The 25,386-nt window shown below is 44.6% G+C and overlaps 1 protein-coding gene across 1 annotated transcript; it reads left to right on the forward strand.

Moving 5' to 3' along the window:
- The first annotated feature begins 21,348 nt into the window (after nucleotides 1–21,348).
- Nucleotides 21,349–24,421, forward strand: FAM241B (family with sequence similarity 241 member B). The gene is made up of 3 exons (XM_027062167.2): nucleotides 21,349–21,490; nucleotides 22,783–22,922; nucleotides 23,623–24,421. The coding sequence occupies exons 2-3, from the start codon at nucleotides 22,830–22,832 to the stop codon at nucleotides 23,890–23,892; spliced, it is 363 nt and encodes a 120-aa protein (XP_026917968.1). The 5' UTR covers nucleotides 21,349–21,490; nucleotides 22,783–22,829; the 3' UTR covers nucleotides 23,893–24,421.
- Nucleotides 24,422–25,386: the final 965 nt, after the last annotated feature.

The following is a 25,386-nucleotide window of genomic DNA, read 5'->3' on the forward strand; positions in this document are numbered from 1 at the left end:
TTCTTTAGAGCATCAGGAAATATGAAAAAAAAAAGCCAAGAAAGCAGAAATATGGGTTCATCCAATAGATTATCCTTCTTATGAGTTTTATAAATCTTATATAAGGATTGAAATAAAAATTATAAGAACATCTGCTATTTGAGGCAATTATATTTAAAAGTGGGGAAGTTAAAGACATCTAAATGGAAGTAAGGTTTCTATACTGCACTTGAAGTGGGAAAATGTCGAGACTAGTAGACTGAGGTGAGTCACATATATATTATAAATCAAGGGAAATCACTAAGAAAACTATACAAAGTGATGTCCTCACAAACACCGTAAGTTAAGGTGGGATCCTAAAAAATGTTCAAGTAACCCCTTGGAAGGCAAGGAAAGAGAAACATAGCCTCCTTTGAGAAGTTGTAGCAGCCTGCCTAGTAGAAGAGTTTCTCTCCTCAGTTCACCAAAGGCAACTGGTTGGTACTACGTCATATATTTTGTACCAAAATTGCCTAGAACAGAAATTGAGGTTCAAACATGAACATTTTTTTTTAAAAAAAGAAAGAAACAAGCAGAAAAAAATTTAATGACTGAGTAAAACCTAATATGTCCATAATTCCCTTAAATATAAATGCCCTACATATACTATTACCATTTACATTTAATGCTTTAAGTGTAAATGGTTTAGATATACTACTGGGCAGATGTTCAGAAAGTGGACAAGAAAGAGAAGACCCAACCACATGTAGTTTACAAAGACCTCACTATTCAACAACATAGGTGGGTCAAAAGTACAGTGATGAAAAGAGATATGCTATCCAAAAATTAATTTTTACAAAGTAGAAGTGGGAATATTAATATCAGATAAAGGAGACTTTAGAGCAATGAAAATTACTCAAGACAAAAATGGACATTACTCAATGATAAAAGGATCAATCTATTAAGAAGACATAATGATTCTAAATGTGTATTCACCAAACAACAGAACCTCAAAAAACATAAAATAAAAACTGATAAAGCTTAAAGGAGAAGCAGACAAATCCGTGTTCAGAATTGGGAATTTCAAAACTCCACTCTGAGCAACAGATATAACTACTAGACAGAAACTCAGCAAGGATCTAAGCAACATAGACCCATAAGAAAATGTCCAACACGTGGAAATTAACAACACACTTCTAAATAATCCATGGATTAAGGAGGAAGTAGCAAAGGAAATAAAAGTACATAGAACTGAATGAAAATGAAAATATTACATATCAAAATATGTGAGATACAGCTAAAGCAATGCTTGGAGGCAAATTTATAACATTAAATATTTATATTGGAAAAGAGTAAAAGGTCACAAATCAATAATCTAAACTCCTACCTCATAAACTATTAAAACAAAATAAAAGTAAACCCAAAACAAGAAGAGAAGAAATAATAAAGATCAGAGCAGAAAACAATAAAATTGAAAAAGGAAAACAATAGGGAAAATAAAACAAAAATCTGGTTCTTTGGAAAAAATCAATAAAACTGATAAACATCTAGCAATACTGACAAAGGTAAGAGGAGAGAAGAGTATAATAACCAATGTGAGAAATTTAAAAAGATGTGACTGTCCATGCTACATCCATTAAAAGTTAATAAAGGAATATCACAATGTTATGCTTATGTACTCAAATAGAAGAAATAGATCAATCTTTAAAAACAAGCTACCAAAACTCAGCCAAGAGGAATACATAATCTGAATAGGTCTCCAATAATTTTAAAAACTGAATCCATAAATAAAAACCTTCTGAAAATGAAATCTCTAAGTTCAATAGTTTCACTAGAGAATTCCATCAAACATTTTGAGAATTAACACCAACTTAACACAATTTTTTCTTGAGGATACAAAGGGGAATATTTCCCAACTCATGTACAGGTCAGCATTACTCTGATAACGGAGCCAGGCAAAGATTATAGAACAAAACAAAACTACAGACCAATATCTCTCATGACTTAGAGTCAAACATCCTCAAAAATATTGGCAAATTAATTCCAACAATGTACAAAAAAGTATACACCATGACCAGTTATGTAAAAGTGGTTTAGCATTTGAAAATCAATCAATATAATCCACCATACCAACAGACTGAAGGATAAAAATCATATGATATCAGTCAAGGCAGAAAAAGCATTTGACAAAATCCAATTCCCAATCACGATAATAACTTTTAGCAAACTAAGATGGAAGGGAACTTCATTAAGTTAAAAAAGGGCATCTATGAAAAACCTCCAGATAATGGTGAAAAATTAAATGATGAAAGATGTAATGGTGATAGACTAAATGCTTTCCCTTTAATATTGGAAACTAGGCAAGGTTATCTGTTTTCACCACTCTATATAGTACTGGAAGTTATGCAATAAGGCAAGGGAGAAAAAGCATGTAGATTGGACAGGAAAAATAAAGCTGTCCTTGTTTGCAGATGACATGACTATCTGCAGAGAAAATCCTAAGAAATATACAAAAACCTCCTAGAGCTAACATGTGAATTCAGCAAGGTTGCAGGATACAAGATAAACATACAAAGTCAATTGTATTTCTATATACTAGCAATGAACACGTGGGTACTGAAATTAAAAAAACAACACCATTTACAATGACACACACCACACAAATAAGATACTTAGGAATAAATCTAACTGAATGTGTGCAAGACTTGTATGTTGAAAACTGCAAAATGCCAATGAAAGTAATCAAAGAAGATCTAAATAAATGTAGAGACATACCATGTTTATGGACTCAAAATTCATCGTAGTAAAGATGGCAAGTCTTCCCCAATTGACTTACAGGCTTAACACAATTCCTATCAAAACCCCAGCAAGGGATGCCTGACAGGCTTAGTTGGTAGAGCATGCAACTTTTGACCTCGGTGTTGTAAGTTTGAGCTCCACGTCAGGTGTAGAGATTACTTAAAGAAATAAAATCTTTTTTTTAATTTTTTTAATTAGAAATTTTTTTTTAACGTTTATTTATTATTGAGAGACAGAGAGACACAGAGCGTGAGCAGGGGAGGGGTAGAGAGAGGGGGAAACACAGAATCTGAAGTAGGCTCCAAGCTCTGAGCTGTCAGCACAGAGCCCGATGCGGGCTCGAACTCAAACTGTGAGATCATGACCTGAGCCGAAGTCAGTCGCTTAACCAACTGAGCCACCCAGGCGCCCCAAAATCTTTTTTTTTTTAAAGAAAGATTTTTTGGCAGGTATAGACAAAATTATTCTAAAATCTTGAAAGGGCAAAGGAACTAGAATTGCTGAAACAGTTTTGAAAAGGGAGATTGATATTAAGTCTACTTGATGTCCAGATTTATTATATAGCTGCAGTAACCAAGTCTGTACAGTATTGGTGGAGGGACAGACACACAGATCAGAGACACATGGAACAGAATAGAGAACTGAGAAGTAGACCCACACAAATACGCTGAGCTGATTTTTGATAAAGTGTAAAGACAGTTCAAGAGAGGAAAGATAGCCTTTTGAACAAAGGGTGTTGGTACAAGTAGACACCCATAGGCAAAACAAAACAAAACAAAGCAAGGAAACAAACAAAACCTCTCCACCTAAATCTCATGTCTCATACAGAAATTAATTCAAGATGAATTCTGAACATAAGTGTAAACATTGAATTATAAGACCTATAGAAAAAAATTCCTCAGGCTCTAGGTTCAGGATCCAAAGAGCTGACACTAAAAGCAAGACTCATAAGAGAAAAAAAAATGGATAAATTGGACTTTATCAAAATTTAAAACTTCTGTAAAGGATTCTGTTAAAAAGATGAAAAGACAAGCTATAGAGTGAGGAAATATTTACAAAGCACATATCCATCTAAAGACTAGAATCTAGAATATATATAGTACTCAGAAACAGTAAAAAAAAAAAAAAAAAAGCAAACAATCCAATTCGAAAATGGACAGGAGACATGAACAGATATTTTACTGAAGAAGATATGTAGATGGCACATAAGATATAAAAAGATATGCAACATTGTTGACCATCAGGAAATGCAAATTAAAATCACAATGAAATATACCTACACACATGTCAGAAGGCTAAATGAAAATAACAACAATGTTAAACTTCTGTGAGCATGTGGAGAAACTAGTCTCTCATACATTGCTGGTGGGAGTGTAAAATGGTATTTCTACTTTGGAAAACAGTTTGGCAGCTTCCTATAAAGCTAACATACAAGTACAATGCAATTCAGCAGTTGCTGTCCTGACATTTCTCCCAGAGAAATGAAGACTTATGTTTACACAAAAATCTGTACATGAATGCTTATCGTAGTGTATGGGAAAATGTCTCTGTTTTCTGTCAGCCCACAGAATACCTTCCTCCGCATCTGATACTTCTGGTCACCAAATGTGGGGGTGGGGGGTGGTTTCCCACACCAAGAAATTCAGTGACACTAGTTCAGTGTCCTACAATTCAATTCAGTCCTGACACTATCTAGCTAGTGTTAGCATCAGATGCCCCAGGTTAAGGATTCAGTCCCACAGACTGCCCCCTGACACTTCTGATGCCAATCAGGCATCCAGGCTGTTACCTGTGCTTCTGACTGACTGGTTCTTGGTTCCATTAATTTGCTATAGTGGTCCCATACCTCAGGAAAAATAGTTTCCTTGGTATATTACTGGTTTATAATAAAAGAATACGACCCAGGAACAGCCAGATGAAAAAGATACATGGGGCAAGGTAGATGGGAAGGAGCATGGAGCTTCCACGCCCCTCCTGGGTGTTGCACCCTTCCAGCATTTCCATGTGTTCACCCACCCAGAAGCTCTCCAAATCCTGTCCTTTGAATTTTTAAGAAAGCTTCATTACGTGAGACCCATTGATCAAATCATTGGCCATTGGAGATTGATTGATTCAACCTCCATTCCCTCTTCCCTCCCTGGAGGTCAAGGGGTTGGGGCCAGTGTTTCAATCCTCTACTCACATGGTGGGTTCCACTGGCAACTAGCCCTGATCCTTAGGAGATTTTCAAAAGTCACCTATTAACATAAACTCAGATGTGGTTGAAAGGAAATTGGTATGGGTAACACAAGACATCTTTACCTCTCTTATCACTGAGGAAATTCCAAGGGTTTTAGGAGCTCTGTATCAGAAAAGAATATGAAGACTAAATACACGTTTCTTATTGTAAATCACAATATCACAAATAGCTTTATTCCTAAAAGCCCAAACTGGAAACAATAGAATTGTCCTTCAATGGGTGAATGGTTAAACAGACGGCGGTATGTCCATACAATGGGATATTATTTAGTAATGAAAAGGAATGAACCACTGATAGACGCAACAACCTGGATGAACCTACAGATAATTCTCTGGAGCGAAAAATGTCAATTCCAAAAAGATTACACACTATACGATTCCGATTATATAATATTTCAATGACAAAATTATGGACGTGGAAAATAGATTGGTGGTTCCTAGGGATGAAGAGGGAGGTGTGGCTCTAAAAGGGCAACATCAGAAATTCCTGTGGTGATGTGTTTTGTATCTTGACTGTGTCAATGTCAGTATCCTGATGCTATCTTGTACCAGAGTTCGGCAAATATGTTACCATCAGAGGAAACTGGATGAAGTATATAAGAGCTCTCTTTGCATTATTTCTTACTACAGAATGTTAATCTACTATTATTTTAAAATATAAGGTTTAATTCAAAAAGCACAACGTGTGCCTGAATCTACTGGAGATCTAGCAGGGTAGTTATGGTAGATTGTAAAATCACTACAAATTCCTCCCATGTACATTTTTTAACATGGTGAATGAAAGTAATAAATCCTTTATTGTAAATATCTCCTGATGGGTTCTGCCTATCTGATTGAATTCTGGCAGACAGACCTAGCAACCACCAAAGTAATCAATAACTTGTTTTTTTTAAAAAATAGCCCATGAATTTATGGATGGAACTTCTCATTTCAGTTTCAACATATAAAGGGGTTGGAAGTCATTTCATACACATGATGAGAAAAAGGTGGACAAACTGAAAATCAACCACTTTTCTTAGACCCATGGGAGCACTGAGGTCCCAGGGCACACCGTCACCCTGGAATCTGGAGACACAGGTGAATAGAAAGAACCACAGTCAGAGTCAGCTACCTGGAATAGAAGCTTCTAGAACTACAAACTGGTAGTTACATTTAAGTGGTCATTTCGACCGATTGCTGGCGTCTGTGTATGGATTAGCTTGACAGTGAGGCACTCCAGGTGGCTGGGGGTGGAGGTGAAGGTTAGGGGAGTCCAGAGGATTCTCCATTCCAAAGGCCTGCATTTTTGTCCCTGTTACATAATTCTGTGCTTTAAAACCGCTTGAAATAATTCTCTGTGGTTATGCTACAACCTTGATAGATAGTTAAGTTCATATGCTTCATTCTGTTATTTTTAGCCATTACCTTTAAATGTATTGATTTAATTTTGTTTTATAATTATGTAAGACATTTAGATGGCTCCAGACTCAGAACTATAAAACAAGGTCCTTTTGGTGAAGTCTACTTTCCAATCCTGTCTCTCCTCCTTTCCCTTATTGGAAATCGCTTTTATTAGTTTTTGGTTTATCCTTTCATTGCTTAAAACATAAGCAAATTTATTTATTTACTTGTTTGTATTAATACTCTTCCCTTCTGAGATAGAAGACACCATATTATGCATTGTTTTGTACTTTGCTTTTTGCACCTGGCAATCATCATTCCATAGTTGTGTGCCTGAAACAAGATTTTGTTTTTTAATTTTTTTTAACGTTTATTCATTTTTGAGGTGACGGGGGTGCACAAGGGGGAGAGGGGCAGAGGGAGAGGGAGACACAGAATCTGAAGCAGTCCAGGCTCTGAGCTATCAGTACAGAGCCTGACGTGGGGCTTGAACTCACGAACCACGAGATCGTGACCTGAGCTGAAATCAGACACCTAGCTGACTGAGCCACCCAGGCGCCCCTGTAACCGGATTTTGAATGAGCTGCATGTGTTACGATGCAACCAGAATGTAGCTATATCATTTTCCCCCACTGCCTCTTCACACTGGCTCTCCCATCGTATTCTCCATTTCCCCGGGGTGAAATCTCTGGCCATTCTCGGGGCTTTCCCAATCACTGACAGCTAAGGAATAGCGCGTCCTTTTCCAGTGGAATATAAAGACTCCAACTTTGTTTAGGGTGTCTCCCTTCCTGCAGCTCAGACCCCTGAGTCTCGGGAGCCCTCCATGGGACAAGTGTGCTTGTGGGAGGTATGATCAGCTTCTCTCTTCTTTCCCTTCCCCTGACCACCTGCCTCGCTGCCAGTTTGGATCCCCGGGTGGGGACAATCAGAGTAGTTCTGGCTTGACTGCGGTAGTTGTAACTGGGTGCTGATGCTTCCTGGGCGTGGCTCTTTCCAAACGGCCATCCTCCTCTAGGAATAGCTTCACGGGTTCTGTGACACCCTCCCTATCCCTGAGGATTTCTCACCTATCTTTACCTTGGCACAGAGGTTGTCTCCTTTTGCTGTTTCTGTGTAAGTTCCTTCCCTGCCCCTCAGTTTCTAGGGAGTCACCTAGTCTCTCCACACTCTCAAGGTGACTCAGCCTGGCTTCCTCTTTCAGGCGCTGCATCTGACCCTGGGAAACTCACGGACCCTTCGCGTGTAGGCATTCTACTTTCCTTCTCTTGACGGGTTCCCTTGGGACTGAGGCCCACTCATGGACTGAGACTTAATTATAAGGTTGTAGAGATGCCCCGAGTCCTGGCTTGTCTTCAGGCTTGTGTTTTACATTCTGACCCAAACAGCACTCAAAACGTTCTGTCCCACCACTCACCAACAGGATCTCCAACCAGCCAGGTCAACCTGCTCAGTCCTTAAACAAGGTGCTCAGACCCCTGTGCAATGCCACACTCCTGCTCAAGGCCACCCGGCCCTCTACCTGCTGCGTTTTTACGAGACCTTCAGCCCTCCCATCTACAGAGTTCACTCTTCATCTTGAGCTCCTGCGGCCTGGGTGGACTCTGTTACGGTCACCGCTGTGACCGTACGGCCACGCTCTGTTTCTTCACTCTCCTGAGCGTGCTCATGGGCTTGTGTCAGGACTCCGGGAGGGGAAGGTTCACCAGCCCGACGACGGGCTGTCGAAAACAGTAAGCACCCGCCAGGCACTATGTGCTAAGGGCTGGACACAGACCACCCTCGTTAATTCCCGTTGCAAACCTGGAGAATGGGCGTTATCACCCCAGTTTCCTAGAGGAATAGCTTCAGAGAGATGAGTCACTTGGCCGAGAGGACCCAGTTGGTGAGCAACAAAGTGAGCCTTCAAATGGAAGTTTGATAGGCCGTCTGCTCAAGTCCTTCACCACTGGGCTGTCTGGCCGCTGGGGGGCTCCTCCTGCTCACGGCAGCGGCAGATGCTGGTAGTCACCGCCCTGGCCAGCCTCGTCTGAATGGCACACGTTGGGAAACTGAGGCTCACCGAAAGTCACACGGCCTGCTCACGTGAAGATAACTCTGACCCACCCCGCGGGCATTTCCCTACACTAGAGCTGCTGGTGGGGCTGCGGGGAGGCTCTCCTACGCTTTCGGGTTGTTTTAGCTCCTGCTCCGGTGGAAGGTGACTCTGGGAGATGGTATCAGTTCTGGCAGGGCTTAGGGACAGTTCCGCACCGCCCCCCCCCCCCCCCAACCCTGCTGCCTCTCCTAGACTCCCTCCCCAGCAGGCCATAGGGCCCAGCACCATTGAAATTTCATCCCCAAACCTCAGCCAGGCCCTGAACATATGTTTCACCATGAAAGGAACAATAGGACCTCCAGGCTTAATTAAGACCCCACAAAAAGCGCGGCGGGGCAGGCCCCATTCTCTGCTTTTGGTTCCTTTTTCCGCTCACCCCGCCCCCACACTTCTTTCTGCTGCTCCCTCTGTGGAAGGGATGAAAAGCATCCCAGGCCGTTGGCTCCTGCTCTCTCCCGCTCCTCTTTTCTCATCATCTGACCTCCCTCTACTCTCCTGAGCCCTGGAGAAGAGGCTGCCCCGGTTCTGGTACCAAACTGCCCGAAGGCCCTGTGTCCGACTGTAGAAGCAGGTGACCAGCAAGAGCCTGTGTGGCTTCTGGTCCCCCCAGGGCTGCAGCAAGGTGGGGGGGCCCCCCTGGTTCACCTGTGGGCTCAGCCTAGCCTGGACTTGCCAGGCTAAAGTCCAGCCAGGATTTTAGTGGGAGGTGACTGCTTTGACTCTAAGAGGGACCCCCGGTTCTGAGAGCTCTGTAGTTCACCTTGGACCCGAGTCCACTGGCTTGTGAAGGCATATCAAAGGACCGGACACAGTACAGGTCCTCGGAGAATTTTTGTGTTGAATGAATCTATGAGTTTTCACGTATTTCACAAAGCTCGTGTACCATTTACTGTATGCCTAGGAGCGATTAATCTTCACACTGGGTAGTATTATCTACTTCACAGATGAGACCCTCGAGGCACAGAAAGGTTAAGTAAATTGCACGAGGTCACACAGCAAGTAGGTCGCAGGGCCAGAGAATTCAAATCAAAAGCAACTGGCCCCAGAGGCCAGACACCTAATCCCCCTGGGCTGCCTCTAGTGAAAGAAGAGACCCATTTGACCACCGCCCGGAGAAGCAAACTCCTTCTTCCGTTCTGCTTCTCCCTCTTCCCTGTGCAGGTTAACAAATCATCATAAAGTGAACCTCCATGAAACCACCAACCACGTCAAGAAATAGAATATTGCCAGGACCTCGTAGCCTTTGCTGCCTACTGCGTGCCTTCCTCCCTGCCAGACCCAATTCCTTCCTCTCCGTTAGAGCTAAGCCCTACCTTTTGGCAATGATTTCCTTGCGTCTCTTGACATTTTTGCGGCACAAGTATGTATCTCTAAATAATATAATTCAACTTTACCTTCTTTTGATCTTCATAGAAATGGACTAGGCAGTAAGATTTATTTTGCTCTGCCTTCTTTTGTTCAGTAGTAGTATTATTTTTGTAATGTTTATTTATGTTTGAGAGAGAGAGAGTGGGGGTGGGGGTGGGGTGGAGGGGCAGAGAGAGGGAGACACAGAATCAGAAGCAGGCTCCAGGCTCCCAGCCGTCAGTACAGAGCCCGATGTGCGGGCTCCATCCCGCGACCCTGCGATCATGACCTGAGCTGAAATCAAGAGTTGGATGCTCAACTGATTGATCCACCCAGGCGCCCCTTCAGTATGGTATTTTTAAGATTTAATTCCACTGCATTGTATTCCACTGCATGACTCTATTACAATTAACTTACCCATTTTAGTTTGATAGACATTTGAATGATTTCCAGGTCCTACCATGAAAGATGCTCGTACACATGTCCTGGTGTGTATGAGCTTGCATTTTGTGCCCTGGATCATAAAGAACACAAACATTCACCTTTCCGAGGCAACTCCAAGTGGTTTTCCCAAAGTGGCTATACCACCTTGCAAATCCCAAACCGTGCGTGGGAACTTTCACTGCTGTGCATCATCACCAACACTTGTCAGACTTTTCAACCACAGTTTATTTGATGAGTTTGTGGCAGCGTCTCCTGATGGTTTTCATTTATATTTCCCTGAGTATTAAGGATACTGAGAACTCTTGCAAAAGTTTATTGGATTTGGATTTCTTCTTTTGTAATTCGGTCAATCAAGTCCTTGGCCCACATTTTTATTGATTATCTTATTATTCATTTGTAAAGGCTCTTTATATATTCTGGAAGTGAGTCCTTTGTTGACTCTATGTATTGCAGACAGCTTTTCTGGCATATTTGACGTTTTATTTTGTTTTTTAAGTTTATTTTTGAGAGAGAGAGAGAGAGGGAGTGGGTGGAGGGACAGAGATAGAGGGAGAGAGAGAGAGAATCCCAAGCAGGCTCCATGCTGTCAGCACAGAGCCCAACACAGGGCTTGAACTCGAGAACCATGAGATCATGACCTGAACTGAAATCAAGAGTCAGACACTTAACTGACTGAGCCACCCAGGCTCCCCTTGACATTTATTTTTTTAAAAATAGTATCTTGAGGAATAGGAGTTCTTACTTTTAATGCAAATCTAATGTAGTAAAATTTATCAATCACTTCCTTTATTGTTGTTACTTTTTATGACACATTAAGAAAATTTCCCCTACTGAGGTCTAGATCTCTCTCTCTCTCTCTCTCTCTCTCTCTCTCTATATATATATATATATATATATATATAAAATATGGTTTACATTCTTAATTCTTTATTGTTTTACCTTTCATAATTAGATCTATAATACACCTAGAATTTATTTGTGGTACATGTATAAATATGTGAGGTAAGGGTCCAATTTCATTTTATTCTGCTATGGATACCCAATTACCACACCATCACTTACTAAAAAGATTATCTTTTCCTTACTGTTCTGCAGTAATGTTACCACAAATCCCTATGTTACCACAAATCCCAATTTATGGATTTGTCCCTAGATTCTGTTTATCCATTGGTCACTTTATTATGCTTATACCTAGATCACAATGTCTTCATTTCCAGAACTTTAAAATCGGTCTTGGATGCCTGCTATTGGGATTATGGGGTAAATATGTTTTCCCCCTATTCTCCTATTAAGTACAACTAATGACCCTGGTTATTATGTATAAAATCAACATAAGGAGACTTTGAAAGGTGGAGACGAGCAGGCAGACTCGTTGGGGATTGGGGGATCTGAGGAATGACACAACACAGAAGTAAATTCCCTGAATTTCTCATTAGTCTTGTGTATCCCAGATTAGGAACTGAAGACGCTGGAAACGGCCAAGGGTACAGACCATAAAAGCCTTGAAGAAGCCTGCTCTCTCTAGCAAAGTACTAGGAAAGGTACCTAGCAAGACAGGAAACTTCTAGACAAAAACTGCACTATTCTAGCCAAACACCACAGAAAAAACTGTGGTCTCATCCATACCTGCAAGGGCCAAGCAAGGAGCTTAGACTTCTGCCCTCATGATGTTGTAAAAAAGAGAAATCCAAGTAGGGAATCACTTTCATCCTCCCTAGCTCGTAATGAGTCCCCCTAGCTCCCACCCATCATATCAGTGGAGACCATTGGGGAATAGAAACTCCCATCCCCACTCAACAGTAACGAAGAATGTCTCTCTTCCACCCTCAGGCCCCTCCTTGGGTGCCATTGGAGGATGAGTGGGAAACCGGCACTTTCCACTTCCCACCTGTCATTGATGAGGCACTTTCCTTCCATCCCTTACTGGAGCAGTGTCAGAAAATGCCAGCTAAAACAGAAGGTTTAAATAAGAGGCAGAGTCTCATACCATAATAGGAAAATGTCCAGATTTCCTTTGAAAATCACTCATTAAAACCCCAAACCAGGAAGGGATCAAAGAGTGAAAACAAAAAGATTATTAACAGAATCCAACACTGCGATGTCAGAGATGCTAGAATTACCTGACAAAATTTTTAACTCAACCATGAAAAAACGCATCCGCGAGCAAATAATGAACACACTTGTAACAAATGACGACATAGAAAGCCTCAACAAAGAAATAGAAAACGTAAAGAAAAATCAAATGGAAACTTTAGACTCGAGGAAAACAATAACTGAAAGAAAAGACATTTAGATGGGTTTAACAGAAGAATGGAATCAGTAACCTGGAAGGCGGAGAAATAGAAATTACCTAATCTGAACGATAGAGAGAAACTATGGGGGGGGGGGAGGGGGGGGAGGAAAGAACAGAACCTCAGGGACTCTGGGAATTATAATAAAAGATATATTATATATATATCAATGAAGTCCCAGAAGGAGAAAAGAAAGAAAGTGGGGCTGCAAAAGTACTTGAAGAAAAAATGGCTGAAAATTCCCCAAATTTGGCAAGAGATGTAAATCTAAAGATTAAAGAAGCAGATGAATTCCAAAGAAGATAAATCCAAAGAAGTCTATCTAAGACACATCATAATTAAACTTCTGAAAACTAAAGATAAAGCAAAAAAAATCTTGAATGCAGCCAGAAGTAAAACAATACCTCAGCCAACAGTTGAGGGCACAACAGCTCTAATGACAGCAGATTTCTTGCTAGAAAACCGTAAGGGCAGGAAGAAATGGCACAATATTTTTTTTAAGCATTGAAAGAAAGACCTGTCAACCCAGAATCCTATCTCCTTCAGGAAGCAAAAGGATATAAAGACAATCTCTGGAAAGAAAACTAAAATAAATTGTCACCAGGAAACTGACTCTAAAAGAATGACTATAAGAGGTTCTCCAAAGAGAAAGGAAAAAGTAAAAGAAAACTTGAAATACCAAGAGGAAGAAATAACATGGCAAGAAAAAATATGGGTAAATAAAATAGACTTTTCTTCTTCCCTTGAGTTTTCTAAATTATGTTTGACAGTTGAAACTAAAATAATAACGTTGTCTGATGTGGTTCTAAATATATGTAGAGGGAATATTTAAGACAATTACGCCACAATTGGGAGATTAAAGGGACATGAAGGGAAGTAGGTTCTTATACTCCACTCAAATTAGTAAAACTGTGAGTGAAGTATAGTAGGCTGTGATAAATTATGTATGTGTAATGTAATACTTACAGTGACCACTAGGTAAGCTATATAAAGAGATATAAGAAAAAGTAGTACAAGTAAATAAAAATGGAATTCTAAACAATGTGCAAGTAACCTATAGGAAGGCAGGAAAACAAAAACGGAGAAATGAAAAACAGAGAAAACAAACAGAAAACAAAATAAAATTGTCGGGCATCAGCCCTAACATATTATTACATAAAATGTAAGTGGTCTAAATATACCATATAAAAGATCAGGAGAGTAGGTTTAAAATTATGCCATCTGTAAGAAACTCACTTCAAATATAACAATATGGGCAAGCTGAAAGTAAAATTATGTAAAAGAGATGTATTATGTAAACATTAATGAAAACAAAGCAGGAGAAAGTAGACGTCAGAGCAAGGAATATTACCAGAATGACCTTATATATCACAAAATAGTCAATCTACCAAAAAAAATATAGCACACCTAAAAATGTGTGCACCAAATAACAGAGCTTCTAAATATGTGAAACAAAAACTGGTAGAACTGAAAGGAGAAGTAGACACATCCACAATTATAGTTAGGAACTTCAACACCTCTCTCTCAGTGACTGATAGACCTGAAAGCAGGGGAACACACATTCTTTTCAGTCACCTATGGAATAGCCACCAAGATAGCTTCTCTGGCAGAAAAGCGGGGGAGGAGCGTCATCATCTCCCTGGAGGGCAAGCCTTTGTGAACCCCCTTTACCCCCTACCTAAACCATCTGACAGCCCCAGACCAGCCCATGGGAGTTTTGGCCTTCCCCCTTCCTGCCAGACCAGAAAGGCTAACGGGGATCCCAGCAGGGAGAGAGCAATCTCTTCACCCTAGTTGTTAAACGTCCCTTTCACCCCCGAACCTTCCTCTTTCCTCCATCCCTGACAGTTCTAGTCTTCCCAAACCACTTTTGATCTTCTGATTCCTCTTGGATTGAGGCAGTTCTAGTTCTCCCCAGGCACCCCAGTTTTAGGGGTCATGTATTTTTTAATGACACCCCAAATCCTACCTGGTCCTCCCCTTTCTCATGCTGCCAACTTCTAACCACAATAGTGGTGGAAAAAAAAGATTTATTTTGGACCATAAAACAAACCTCAACAAATTGTGAAGAACTGAACTCACACAGAGAGTGTTCTCTGACCACAGTGGAATTAAACTAAAAATCAATAACAGAAAGATAAAAGGAAAATTTCCAAACACCTGAAGATTAAAAACACTCTATTTGGATAATCCATGGCTCAAGGGGGAAATAACAAAGGAATTTAAAACTTCATTGAACTACATGAAAATGAAAATGCAACATATCAAAATTTATAGGGCACAGCTAAAGCTGAGAGGGAAATTTATACCAGCAAATGTTTACATTAGAAAACAGGAAAAATCTCGAACAAATCATCTAAGCTCTTACCTTAAGAACTTAGAAAAGTAAGAACAAAATACATCCAAAGCAAGCAGAAGGAAGGAAATAACAAAGCGCAGAAATTAGTGAAATTGAAAACAAAAAAACCAATAGAGGAATCAACGAAATAAAAGCCTTTTCTTTGAAAAGAACAATAAAATGGGGGTGCCTGGGTGACTCAGTCAATTGAGTGTCAGACTTCGGCTCAGGTCATCATCTCGCAGTTCATGAATTCAAGCCCCACATCAGGCTCACTGTCTAATGTCAGCAAGGAGCCAGTTAGGATCCTCTGTCCCCCTCTCTCTGCCCCTCCCCCACTCATGCTCTCCCCAAAATAATAAAATACTTTTGAAAAAAGAACAATAAAATAGACAAATCTCTAGCAAGAGTGAAAGGAAAAACAAAGACACAAATACCAATATCAGGAATGAAACATGGCATACCACTGCCGACCCTGCAGATATGAAAAAGATAATACAGGAATATCACAAACAATTCTACAAATGTATATTTGACAATTTAGACAAACAGACCAATTCCTCAGAAACCACACTACTACAACTCACTCAATAGGAAATAGATCATTTGAATAGCTCTATAACCATTAAAGAAATCAAATTCAGAATTTTAAAACTACTCAAATAAATCTTCATGCCCAGATGGTTTCACTGGTGAATTCTACCAAACATTTAAAGAATTAACACTAATTCTATAACCTATTTCAGAAAATAGGAGGGGACACTTACTAATTCATTTTACAAAGTTGGTACTACCCTGACAACAAGATTAGACAGAGATAGTACCAAAAGAAACAAACAAACAAAAACCCCAATATCCTTCATGGAAATGAATGTACAAATCCTAAAGAAAATATTGGCAAATACAACTCAGCAATTTATAAAAAGAATTACACACCATGACTCTTCTAGGCATGCACGTCTGATTCAATATTTGAAAATCACTCAATATAATTTGCCACATCGAGATGTTAAAGAAGGCAAATGACATGATCATATCAATCAATACAGGAGAAGCATTTGACAGAAATATATATATATATATATATATATATATATATATATAAATATTTGAAAATCACTCAATATAATTTGCCACATTGAGATGTTAAAGAAGGAAAATGACATGATCATATCAATCAATACAGGAGAAGCATTTGACAGAATTATATATATATATAAATATATATATATATTTATATATATATAGCTACAGCTAATATTGGCCTACAGCTAACATTGTATTTCATGTTGAAAACTGATTTTTCCCTTAAGATTGCAACAAGCAAGAATGTTTACTTTCACCATTCTTTAAAAAAAAATTTTTATGTTTATTTATATTTTGAGGGCGAGAGAGAGAGACAAAGCATGAGTGGGGGAGGGGCAGAGAGAGAGGGAGACACAGAATCGGAAGCAGGCTCCAGGCTCGGAGCTGTTAGCACAGATCCCGACGTGGGGCTTGAACTCATGGACCGTGATATTGTGGTCTGAGCTGGAGTTGGACACTTAACTAACTGAACCATCCAGGTGCCCCGCTTTCACCCTTCTTATTCAACATAGTATTGGAAGTTCTAGCCAGTGTATTAAGGCAGGAAAAGGAAAGGAAAGACATAAAGATTGGAAAGGAAGAAATAAAATGGTCTGTATTTGCAGATGACATGATTGTTTACATAGAAAATTCCAATAAATCTACAAAAACACCTAGTAGTAGTAAGTGAGTTCAGCTAGGTCATGGAAATATACAATAATACAATAATTAATATACAATAATATACAATATATATTGTACAAATGTACAATAATTAATTGCATTTTTATACACTAACAATTAACATATGGACAGTAAAAACTAAAATATAATATCACCTGCAATCATTTAAAAATGAAATACTTAGGTGTAAGTTTAATGAAACGTGTAGCCCTTATATGCTGAAAACTACACAATGCTGATGGAAGAAACAGAAAAAGATGTAAATAAGCAGAAGGGCAAACTATGTTACAGATTGGGAGATTCCACATAGTGAAAAGATGTCAAGTTCCCCCAAGTTGATACACAGGTTGAACACAATTCCTACCAAAATCCCAGTTAGATTTTTCATAGATATAAACAAGCTTATTCTAAATTTTACATGGAAAAGATGAAGGAACTGTAAAAATTAAAACAATCTTGAGAAAGAAGAATAAAAGGGAAAGAATCATTCTACCCGATTTCAAGAATTATAATATAACTACATAATCCAGACTGTGTGTTATTAGCAGAAGGATAAACACATAGATTAATGGAACAGAATAGAGGACCCTACGCACATCTTTTGTTAGATTAATCCTAGGTGCTTTGCATATTTCTTTAAAGTTTCATCTCATTTGGTATTATTTTCGTAATCTAATTTTCTAACTCCTTGCTGCTTGTATTTAGGAATACAACTGATTTACAGATAATAATCTTACTAAAATGACTTATTGATTCTGATCATTTATTTTGGATTTTCTAGCTACCTCATCATATGGTGGATGTCTAGTTACCTGTCAAACCTTGGTGGAGGGGAGGGCTCAGTAATTAAAAGCCAAAAGAGGGTGGGGCACCGGTGTGGCTCAGTTGGTTAAGCATCTGACTTGGGTTCAGATCATGATCTCACGCTTTGTGAGCTGGAGCTCTGCATGGGGCTCTCTGCTGTCAGCGCGGATCCTCTGCCCCCCCTCCCCTTCCCCCGTTTGCTCTCTCTCTCTCTCAAAAGTAAACATTAAAAAAAAAGGCAAAGGGGCCTATGAATCTAAAGGACATTTGGTTGTGCCTGCTATGTCAGGGGAAGGGGCTATCTCACAGTAAACGACATTAATTTTCTCCTACTCCAGCACAACGGGGTCCTGTTCCATTTTGGGTTCTCCAGGAAGCAAACTCAGAATTTAGAGTTCAGTATATTTATTAGGGAGGCAGAGGAAACGGGGTTGGGCAGAGGGGAAACTCATGTTATGATGAAAACCTGACACTCGGTCAAGCTCGAGAGGATCTCTGGAGCTGAAACAGCCCCATGCATGTCTCCTGTGGCCATCCGTCGTTGAATGTGGGCAGCCTCTGGAAGGGCTTGACTTTGGGTGAAGTGTCTTTCTGCAGCCGAGCAATCTGTGAAGGGGCTGGTAGCTGAAGGCTTCATGGATGTTCTCCCGGAGGTTAGAGCAGCGAGTCCTTCCCTGGAGGGCGTCTGCCCCGCACATCCTCATGTTTCCTACAGCCCACCCTTCACATCGTTCAGATCCACTATCTCAGGATTCTGGTGGGTCACTCTTCCTGGGAAATATTAGTGGGACAAACTAAAGTCCCCACCACTGTGGCTGCAAACGATCATCATCTCCCTCCTCCGCTATGCCTCAGCTGGCACCTCCATTGGTTTCCGTGACTTACCCGGAAGCGTGACCCAGACCGTCATTCCTGAGGGCTCCGAGCTTCTGCTCTCCAGCCCCTCTCAGGACAGAATTGCTGCATTGCCCTTTACCACTACACTAGGGTAAAGGACAATCAAGAGGCATCCAAGTGGACCACGTGGGTGCCAAATATGGTTGCCCTGTCCCCATGATGTAAGAGCAGCCCTATCTCCTCTCAGTGACAAGGACCAGTTACTTCTGCCAAGACGAAGCCTCCTCTTCTTGCCTGCTAATTTCCAGAAATGCGAACCCAAAGTACTCAGACTGCACCCTTAGCTCATAGTTCAATGGGACCCTTGCTATAGTCTCTGGCACTGGTGTTCCCCTTTGGGGTGCAGGACTTCTAACTTTGCAGAGCCCAGAGTTGTGGGGATGGAAGGCACACATTCCCCAAGAGGGTCATTGGGTGTGATGGTAAGTGAGGCCACTGCTGCTTCTACCCCTGAGTTCCTGAATCCAAGTATTTTCCAACCGGAGACCCAACAGCTTGTACAGGTCTTTGATTCAAGGTATACAATGCATCCTTGAGGATGGGACACCACTCTTGCTGAGCGTTGTCTCTGAGTGGGCCCCTGGCTGTGCCTTCAGTGGGTCATTCTAATGTTCTATTAGGCCAGTAGCTTCTTGCTGGCATAGTATGTGATGTAACCAGTGAATCCTATGGTTATGGGCACACTCCTGCACCTGCTTTGCTATAAGGGAGGACCGTGGGTCTACTGCAATGTTATGTGGGATCCTGGACCAGTAAATTAAACACTTTGTAAGATGTGTGGTGCTAAGTGAGGCCCTTCAGGCAGGAAAGGCAAGCATACACCCGGAATGTGTGTCTCTTTCTGCTCAAATGAATTTCTGGCCCTTCTAGGGTGGAAGGGACCCAATGAAGTCAACTTGCCGCCAAGTGGTCAGAGGGTTTCCTTGAGGATTGGTGTTGGACCAGGAGGATTGGTGTTGGACCAGGTGGTTGGACCTGAGGGAAGGGGGTGGTAAGAGTGCGCTGGGGCCAGATTTAGAGGGTTGTCAGAGATTGCCAATGAGTTGGATCTTGTTGAAGCAGACAGGAGGGAGCCATTGCAGGTTCTTGAGCAGGGGAACTACCTGAAAGAAGTGGAAAGGTAGGAAAAGTGAGTCACAGCCTCCTGAGGCTGTTTTAGTTGGTAATGATAGGTCTTTTCCAAATCTAGTCAAACATTCCTACCTCCTAAAGCTGTTCTTGACCTTTCTAGAGAGACGTCCCCCTCTGGGCCCTCATGGTTATCTCTGGCTGGACTGTGTACCTCTTTGGCAGCTGTTGTAGAAGCTCAAGACTTCCTAGAAGCATCCCTCATTTCCTCCCCAGCTTCCCCAGCCCACTGAGGTCTCTCCCTCCTTGGGGATCTTAGGTTGTGAGTCTGATCTGTGGGGCTCTGTTCATGGAAGGCAGTGGTCCTCTGCTCGGGCTGTTCATTAGAATCACCTAGAATTTGTTTTAGAAAACGTCTCCACATGTAGGTTGCATCCAGATCAATGGAATTGTCGCCTCTGGGGTAGGACTCAGGCACTGGCATTGTTTTTAAACATTCCAGATAATTCCAATATGCGGCCAGTTTTGTGATCCACAGACCATCTCTGACAACCAGGAATCCCGCCTTGGGATCACCTCTTCCACAGGGGCACACCACGCCCTGCATCGGAGGTCAGGAAGAAAGCATCGGGACTTCAATTTTACATCTATCTGACACCTTTTTCTTGTTTAGAGTCCATGTTTTACAAATGACTTACTGCAGTGGAGCAGTGGTAATGACAGTAACCGTTAGCGGCCCCAAGAACTTGCTGGGGCCAGGCTCTCATCTAAGAGAACCGTGTACAGATCGTGCACAGTGCTCCACGAACACCTGATGGCAAAGGTACTGTTATTATCCTCATTTGACATATGAAGGAACTCACACCGGAAGGGCTGAGTAACTGACCCATCACACCGCTAGAAAGCAGCCATGTCAAGATTCCAACCAGGTTGGCTCGGGCAGCCGCCTTTTATCCACAAACAAATGATACACAAATAAGATACAGATACCAGGGGGACCTGCTCAACATTTTTTACTGATAAATCTCATAATCAAGTAATTAAACCATGATGGCAGATGCTGAGTCCTTAAGGCAAGGCCTGAATCTCACTCTTGTTCCTGTCCCCCACTAGGGGCCAGTGGGCCTCTGGCTACATCTCAACAAATACCTATCTGCCTTCTCCCAGAAACATCTACTGACTGATCATCATAACCAATGTTTATCGACAGTTGCCGTGTGCCAGAACTGTCATTTGTAATCTTTGCCACAATCCTGTGAAGTAACTGATACGATTACCTCCATGTTGCAAATGAGGAGACTGACCGGCCCCGTTTCGGAGCCTGAAACCCAAATTGTGGGACCGCAGGGTTCATTCTCTCCCACTGGTGAAAGGGTCCACAGAGAACAGCTTATGAAAGTAGGCGGGGGGCGGGTATGAAGACATCAGGAAAGAGGCAGAGACTGATTGTTGATTGTTCACTCCTTTGACAGGTGGTACCCTTTGCCAGGAGTGCCCGTCCCTATTTATCCTACCTACATTTCTGGCCCCACCTCAAAGATCGCCTCCTCCAGGAAGCCTGCCTTCCTACAAGCTGCAGTTACTTGCACCTCCTGCCTTGTGGTTCATGCCTCGTCTTCCCCACTGGAAGCTGGAGCTCCTTGAGGGTCGGGCTGGGTCCCACTCAAGAGGCATTCCCCTGAGCCGGCTCAGCAAGCTCTTACTGGTGGGTTGAGCCTGTGCTCTCCCAGGGCAGAGGGTCTCCCACCCTCTGGGCTTTTCCTCCACGGGCTCCACTTCCCTTTCTTCCTCCTCTTCTTCTCCCTCCTCCTTCTCCTACTTCCTCCGCTCTCTCCTCCCCACCCTCTTTTCTCCCTCCTTCTTCTTCCCGGTGGCGCCCAGTTTCTCTCCCTCCTCCCTGCCCAGCGCCGCTCCCGGGCCCGGCAGCTGCAGTGCCCCCGGCGGCCTAAAGAGGGGGCTGCGGCGCCGCCCGCTGGCCGTGCTGCTGCGGCTCGAGCTTCCTGTGAGGTCAGGTGGGAGGAAGCGGCCTGGGAGCCGCGGGGAGTGGACGCAGCCGAGGCCCGGGAGCCGCGCCCGAAGGTGGGTGTCCGGGCCCGGGGCGCGGGCGAGCGGGCGCGCATCCCTCCCCTCCCCCAAGCCCGGGCTCGGCAGCCTGGGCGGCGCCCCCTCCCCGCAGCCCGCGTCCCCCTGTCCCCTCCTCCCCCGCCCCGCGGCAGCCGCCCCCGCCCCCCGAGCTCCCCCCCCGCCAGCTCCCGAGTCAGGTGCCCCGAGGGCCCACCGAGGCCTCCGCCCACCCAGCGGGCTCGACGTGGCCAAGCGCCGAGGGACTGCGGAGCTCCGTGACCCGCTTGGCCTTCTCCAGGAACCGACGGGCTTCGGAAGGGGGACCCGCCTGTCCCACGCTCTGGGCCAAGGGCAACAGAACAGGGGCTCCTCACCCCCTTTGGGGCGCGTGTCACAAGTGCTTTTCAGAATTTAGGTGAAAACTGGCTCATCTCCTTAGAAAAGAATGGCCTTTACACAGACTCGGAGAGCGCCATGGAAGGACCCCACCCCCACCTCCAGCCCACGGACACCCTTGGGGGTCTGCGCAGGGCCCCCAGCCGCATCCCCCGTCCCCTAGTTTGGGAAGGCTGGCGCCGCCCCCGTGAGCGGGGGGGGGGGGGGGGGGGGGGAACTGGTGTTATCTGAGAGGTGAGGGCCAGGTGAGGGCGTGCCCTCTGCGGGAAAGGTCTGCTCCTCCCCCAGCGCTGGCGGCCCTGTGGCCAGCAGTATGGTCTGCTGCCAGGCAGTGAACCTGAAGTAGCTCCAAAGTGGGCCCAGAGCTTCTGTGGGGAGCAGGCCCGGGTCCTTGGCATTTACTCCCAACGGGCCATTTTGTAACGGATGGGAAATGGGGACACGGGGGATCTCGGTGCCCTGGTCTCCATATTTAGAGCCGAGAGAAGGACCTGGGGCCAGCGTTCCTGTGGCTTCCCCTTCTTTCTCTGTTGCCTCTACGTGAGTGGTCCTGGGCAGGCCGGTTAGACCTCTCTGGACCTCTAGCTGTACCTGCTCCGGAGCGTGTCGGGAGGTGTAAGTGCGGCGGGCCTCAGTGGACTTCCCACAAGGCCCTGGGCCACAGCGTGGGCTCTCATCCCTGGGGTTGCTGGAAGTGGTTCCTAGAACATCCATCTCCAAGGATCGTTTTGGTAGTTTTCCCAGTGGACTCCCATGTCTGAAAGATTTTTGTCTGTCACATAACTTGCATTTATTTCTCTCCTTGTAATTAATCAGACGCAGTGCCAGCAGGGCACGGGTGACGGGTGTGAATCGCAGCTTTTCCCACGGAGGCAAGCGTCTCTTTACCTCTGATAAATCATTTCTTTCAGGTCTGGGGAAGGGTGCAGCCCAGCAGGGACCCATAGCTCCTGGGAGGATGGTGCGGATCTTGGCTAATGGGGAAATCGTGCAGGACGACGACCCTCGCGTCAGGAACACTATCCCTTCGCGCAGCAGCACCCCTCGACAGGTAGGTGCCCAGCGCCCGTGGCAGGAGCAGCTGGCCTCCTGTCCTCTGTGCCAGTGACTCCTTAGCTCCCCGAAGCTCACTTGCTAGTCATTAACCTTCTGTAGCCTGAAGCCCTCTTTGCAGAGCGTCGGGCTGGGGAACACAGGGTCAAGACTGGGGGAAAATTGTAGATTTATGTCCCAGCCAGGCCCCTTCCTCCCCAGTTCTTGCTCTTCTGGAAGCCTTCTCAGACTTTGAATCCAACAGCTGTCTCTCCTTTAACTTGGTTAACCCTGCTGGAACTGGCATCTTTGTTTAAGAGCCTGCCGGCCGACAGAGAACCCGGGGAAGGTGGCAAAGATGGGCCCACGGCCACACCATGATGGTGTTAAAGGAAGGAGCGATGATATGAATGCCTGCTCGGGAGCTGCGCCCTGTGGTCCCGCCCTCCTTGACCGCTTCTCTTTTCTCTGGCCTGGGCACCTTCTCCCTGGCAGGACTTGGGGAAAATAGAGTGGCATTTTCTGTGCTCTGAGAGCTTATGACTCTGTGATTGGCATCCCCGGGGGTGGCATCTGGAGATCGCTGAGGAAGGAAGGTGTGGCCCTCGGGGGCTGGAGGGGAGGGCAGAGCCCAGCCCAGAAGATTCCCTTGTTGCCTAGTACTTCGCGCCAGGGAAGCTTTCTCCAGATTCATTCGTCTCTCTGTCTTCACCTTCCAGAGCTTTCTCAACAGGGGCCATGGTGCCCCCCTGGGGGGTTCCGGCCCTCGCCAGCAGCAGGCGGGTGCTAGGCTGGGCGCTGCTCAGTCCCCGTTCAATGACCTCAACCGGCAGCTGGTGAACATGGGCTTCCCCCAGTGGCATCTCGGCAACCATGCTGTGGAGCCGGTGACCTCCATCCTGCTTCTCTTCCTGCTCATGATGCTTGGCGTGCGTGGACTCCTGCTCGTGGGCCTCGTCTACCTGGTGTCCCACCTGAGTCAGCGGTGACCTCTGGCAGCTAGTGGTGCAGGCGTGGAGGAGAGGGAGTTTTGGGGCCTGGGGGTGAGAACAGGCACAGGGGCAGGGGTCTCAGGGTGCCTCGAAGGTGCGCTCAGAGAACACACGTTCATGTCGCGTGAGGCGTGAGGCACAGGAAGCCTCCGGTCCTGCCTTCCCAAAGGATTGGGTGGATCCCCTCAGTCCCTTGAGACGGTTTTAGGTAGTATTGGGCCCGCGTTAAGCACAAAGTCAGAGCAAGAAAGGGATTCCCTTTCCAGGTCTCTTCCAATCCTTTCATGCCAAGAAGAAAGCCTGAACTTGGTGCCAGCGTGTTCTCATGCCTCTGGAACTCATGCATGACTCCCCTGTTACTAGCGAGGAGGCCTCGGGCTTAAGGCAGATGGGAAAAGTTTCCAGACTTTTATAGCCCTGTTTGGTTTTAATGGTATATTTTTAATTGGCTACTTTTGTTTATGACAAGTCTCACTGGCATCTACTTACTGTGGTGGCATTTTCAATAAAGAGATTTAAAATGGAATCCCTGTAATGACATTCATAAATGATTGTACAGCTGCCTGTAAATCTGGAAGACACGAGGAGGGTGGTTGGGAGTAACTGGGATTGGAAACAGGGCGGAGGTGGGCATTTGACCCCGGGGTGGGGGGTGGGGTCCGGGGTTTCTAAGCTTTTCTTGATAGGCTCTGGGAGCCTGTTGGGGGGGGGGGGTCCAGGTGAAGCGCAGACCCGGGCCCCTTGTCTGATGCTTGGACGATTTCTGGCTGACTCTGAGATGTTGGCCTTGTGGGGGGTGGAGTCCTGTGGCCAGAATGGCAATGAGGCTGTGGCGATGGGACTGCTGGGGTGCCAGGCTTCCGTGCCCAGGGGGTCGGCTTCCCTCCTGCGGCTCACTCTCCTTAAAAAGCAGGAGGTCTTGGTGCCGACTGCTCAGTGCGTGTGGGCTAAGGGTGCCCTGCTTTTCTTGAGTGGAGGCCTTGAGTTTAGGCCCGTAAGCCCTGGGTCTGTGTGGAGGCCCTGCGGGCGGGGAGGGGGTAACACCAGACGACTGAGCTCCCACGGGTGGTCCGAGGGAGGCTGGGTGAGCCTGAGGTCTTCCTTTGCCTGGAGACCAGAGTTTTCACCTCCTCTTAGGATTCTTCTGGGGCCGGGGGAAGAAGGCAGGCTGGGGAGGTGCTTCTTGAAGGCCAGGGCTAGTGGAACAAACCATCATGGGGTGTATGTGGGATGGTTGGGGGGTAGTTTGAGACTGAGATTGATTCTGTCCCTCCTCCTGAGAGCCTGCTGTGCTGCCTAGGAACGGGACCTTGCCCCCCAAAACACCCCTATGCCCACTGCTGCCCTTGAGGGGGCTGGTGGCCTTTATCACAGACATTCCCGAAGGAGCTTTGTGGTGTTGGAACAGGACTCCTTTCTCAGTGTTTCCTGCGTCTTTATTTGGGGGCAGCTGTTGGAACATGGTTTCGCTTTGTGATGGAGGGGAGGGCG

Source organism: Acinonyx jubatus, chromosome D2, assembly GCF_027475565.1.
Source record: "Acinonyx jubatus isolate Ajub_Pintada_27869175 chromosome D2, VMU_Ajub_asm_v1.0, whole genome shotgun sequence".
Taxonomy (NCBI): Eukaryota; Metazoa; Chordata; class Mammalia; order Carnivora; family Felidae; genus Acinonyx; species Acinonyx jubatus.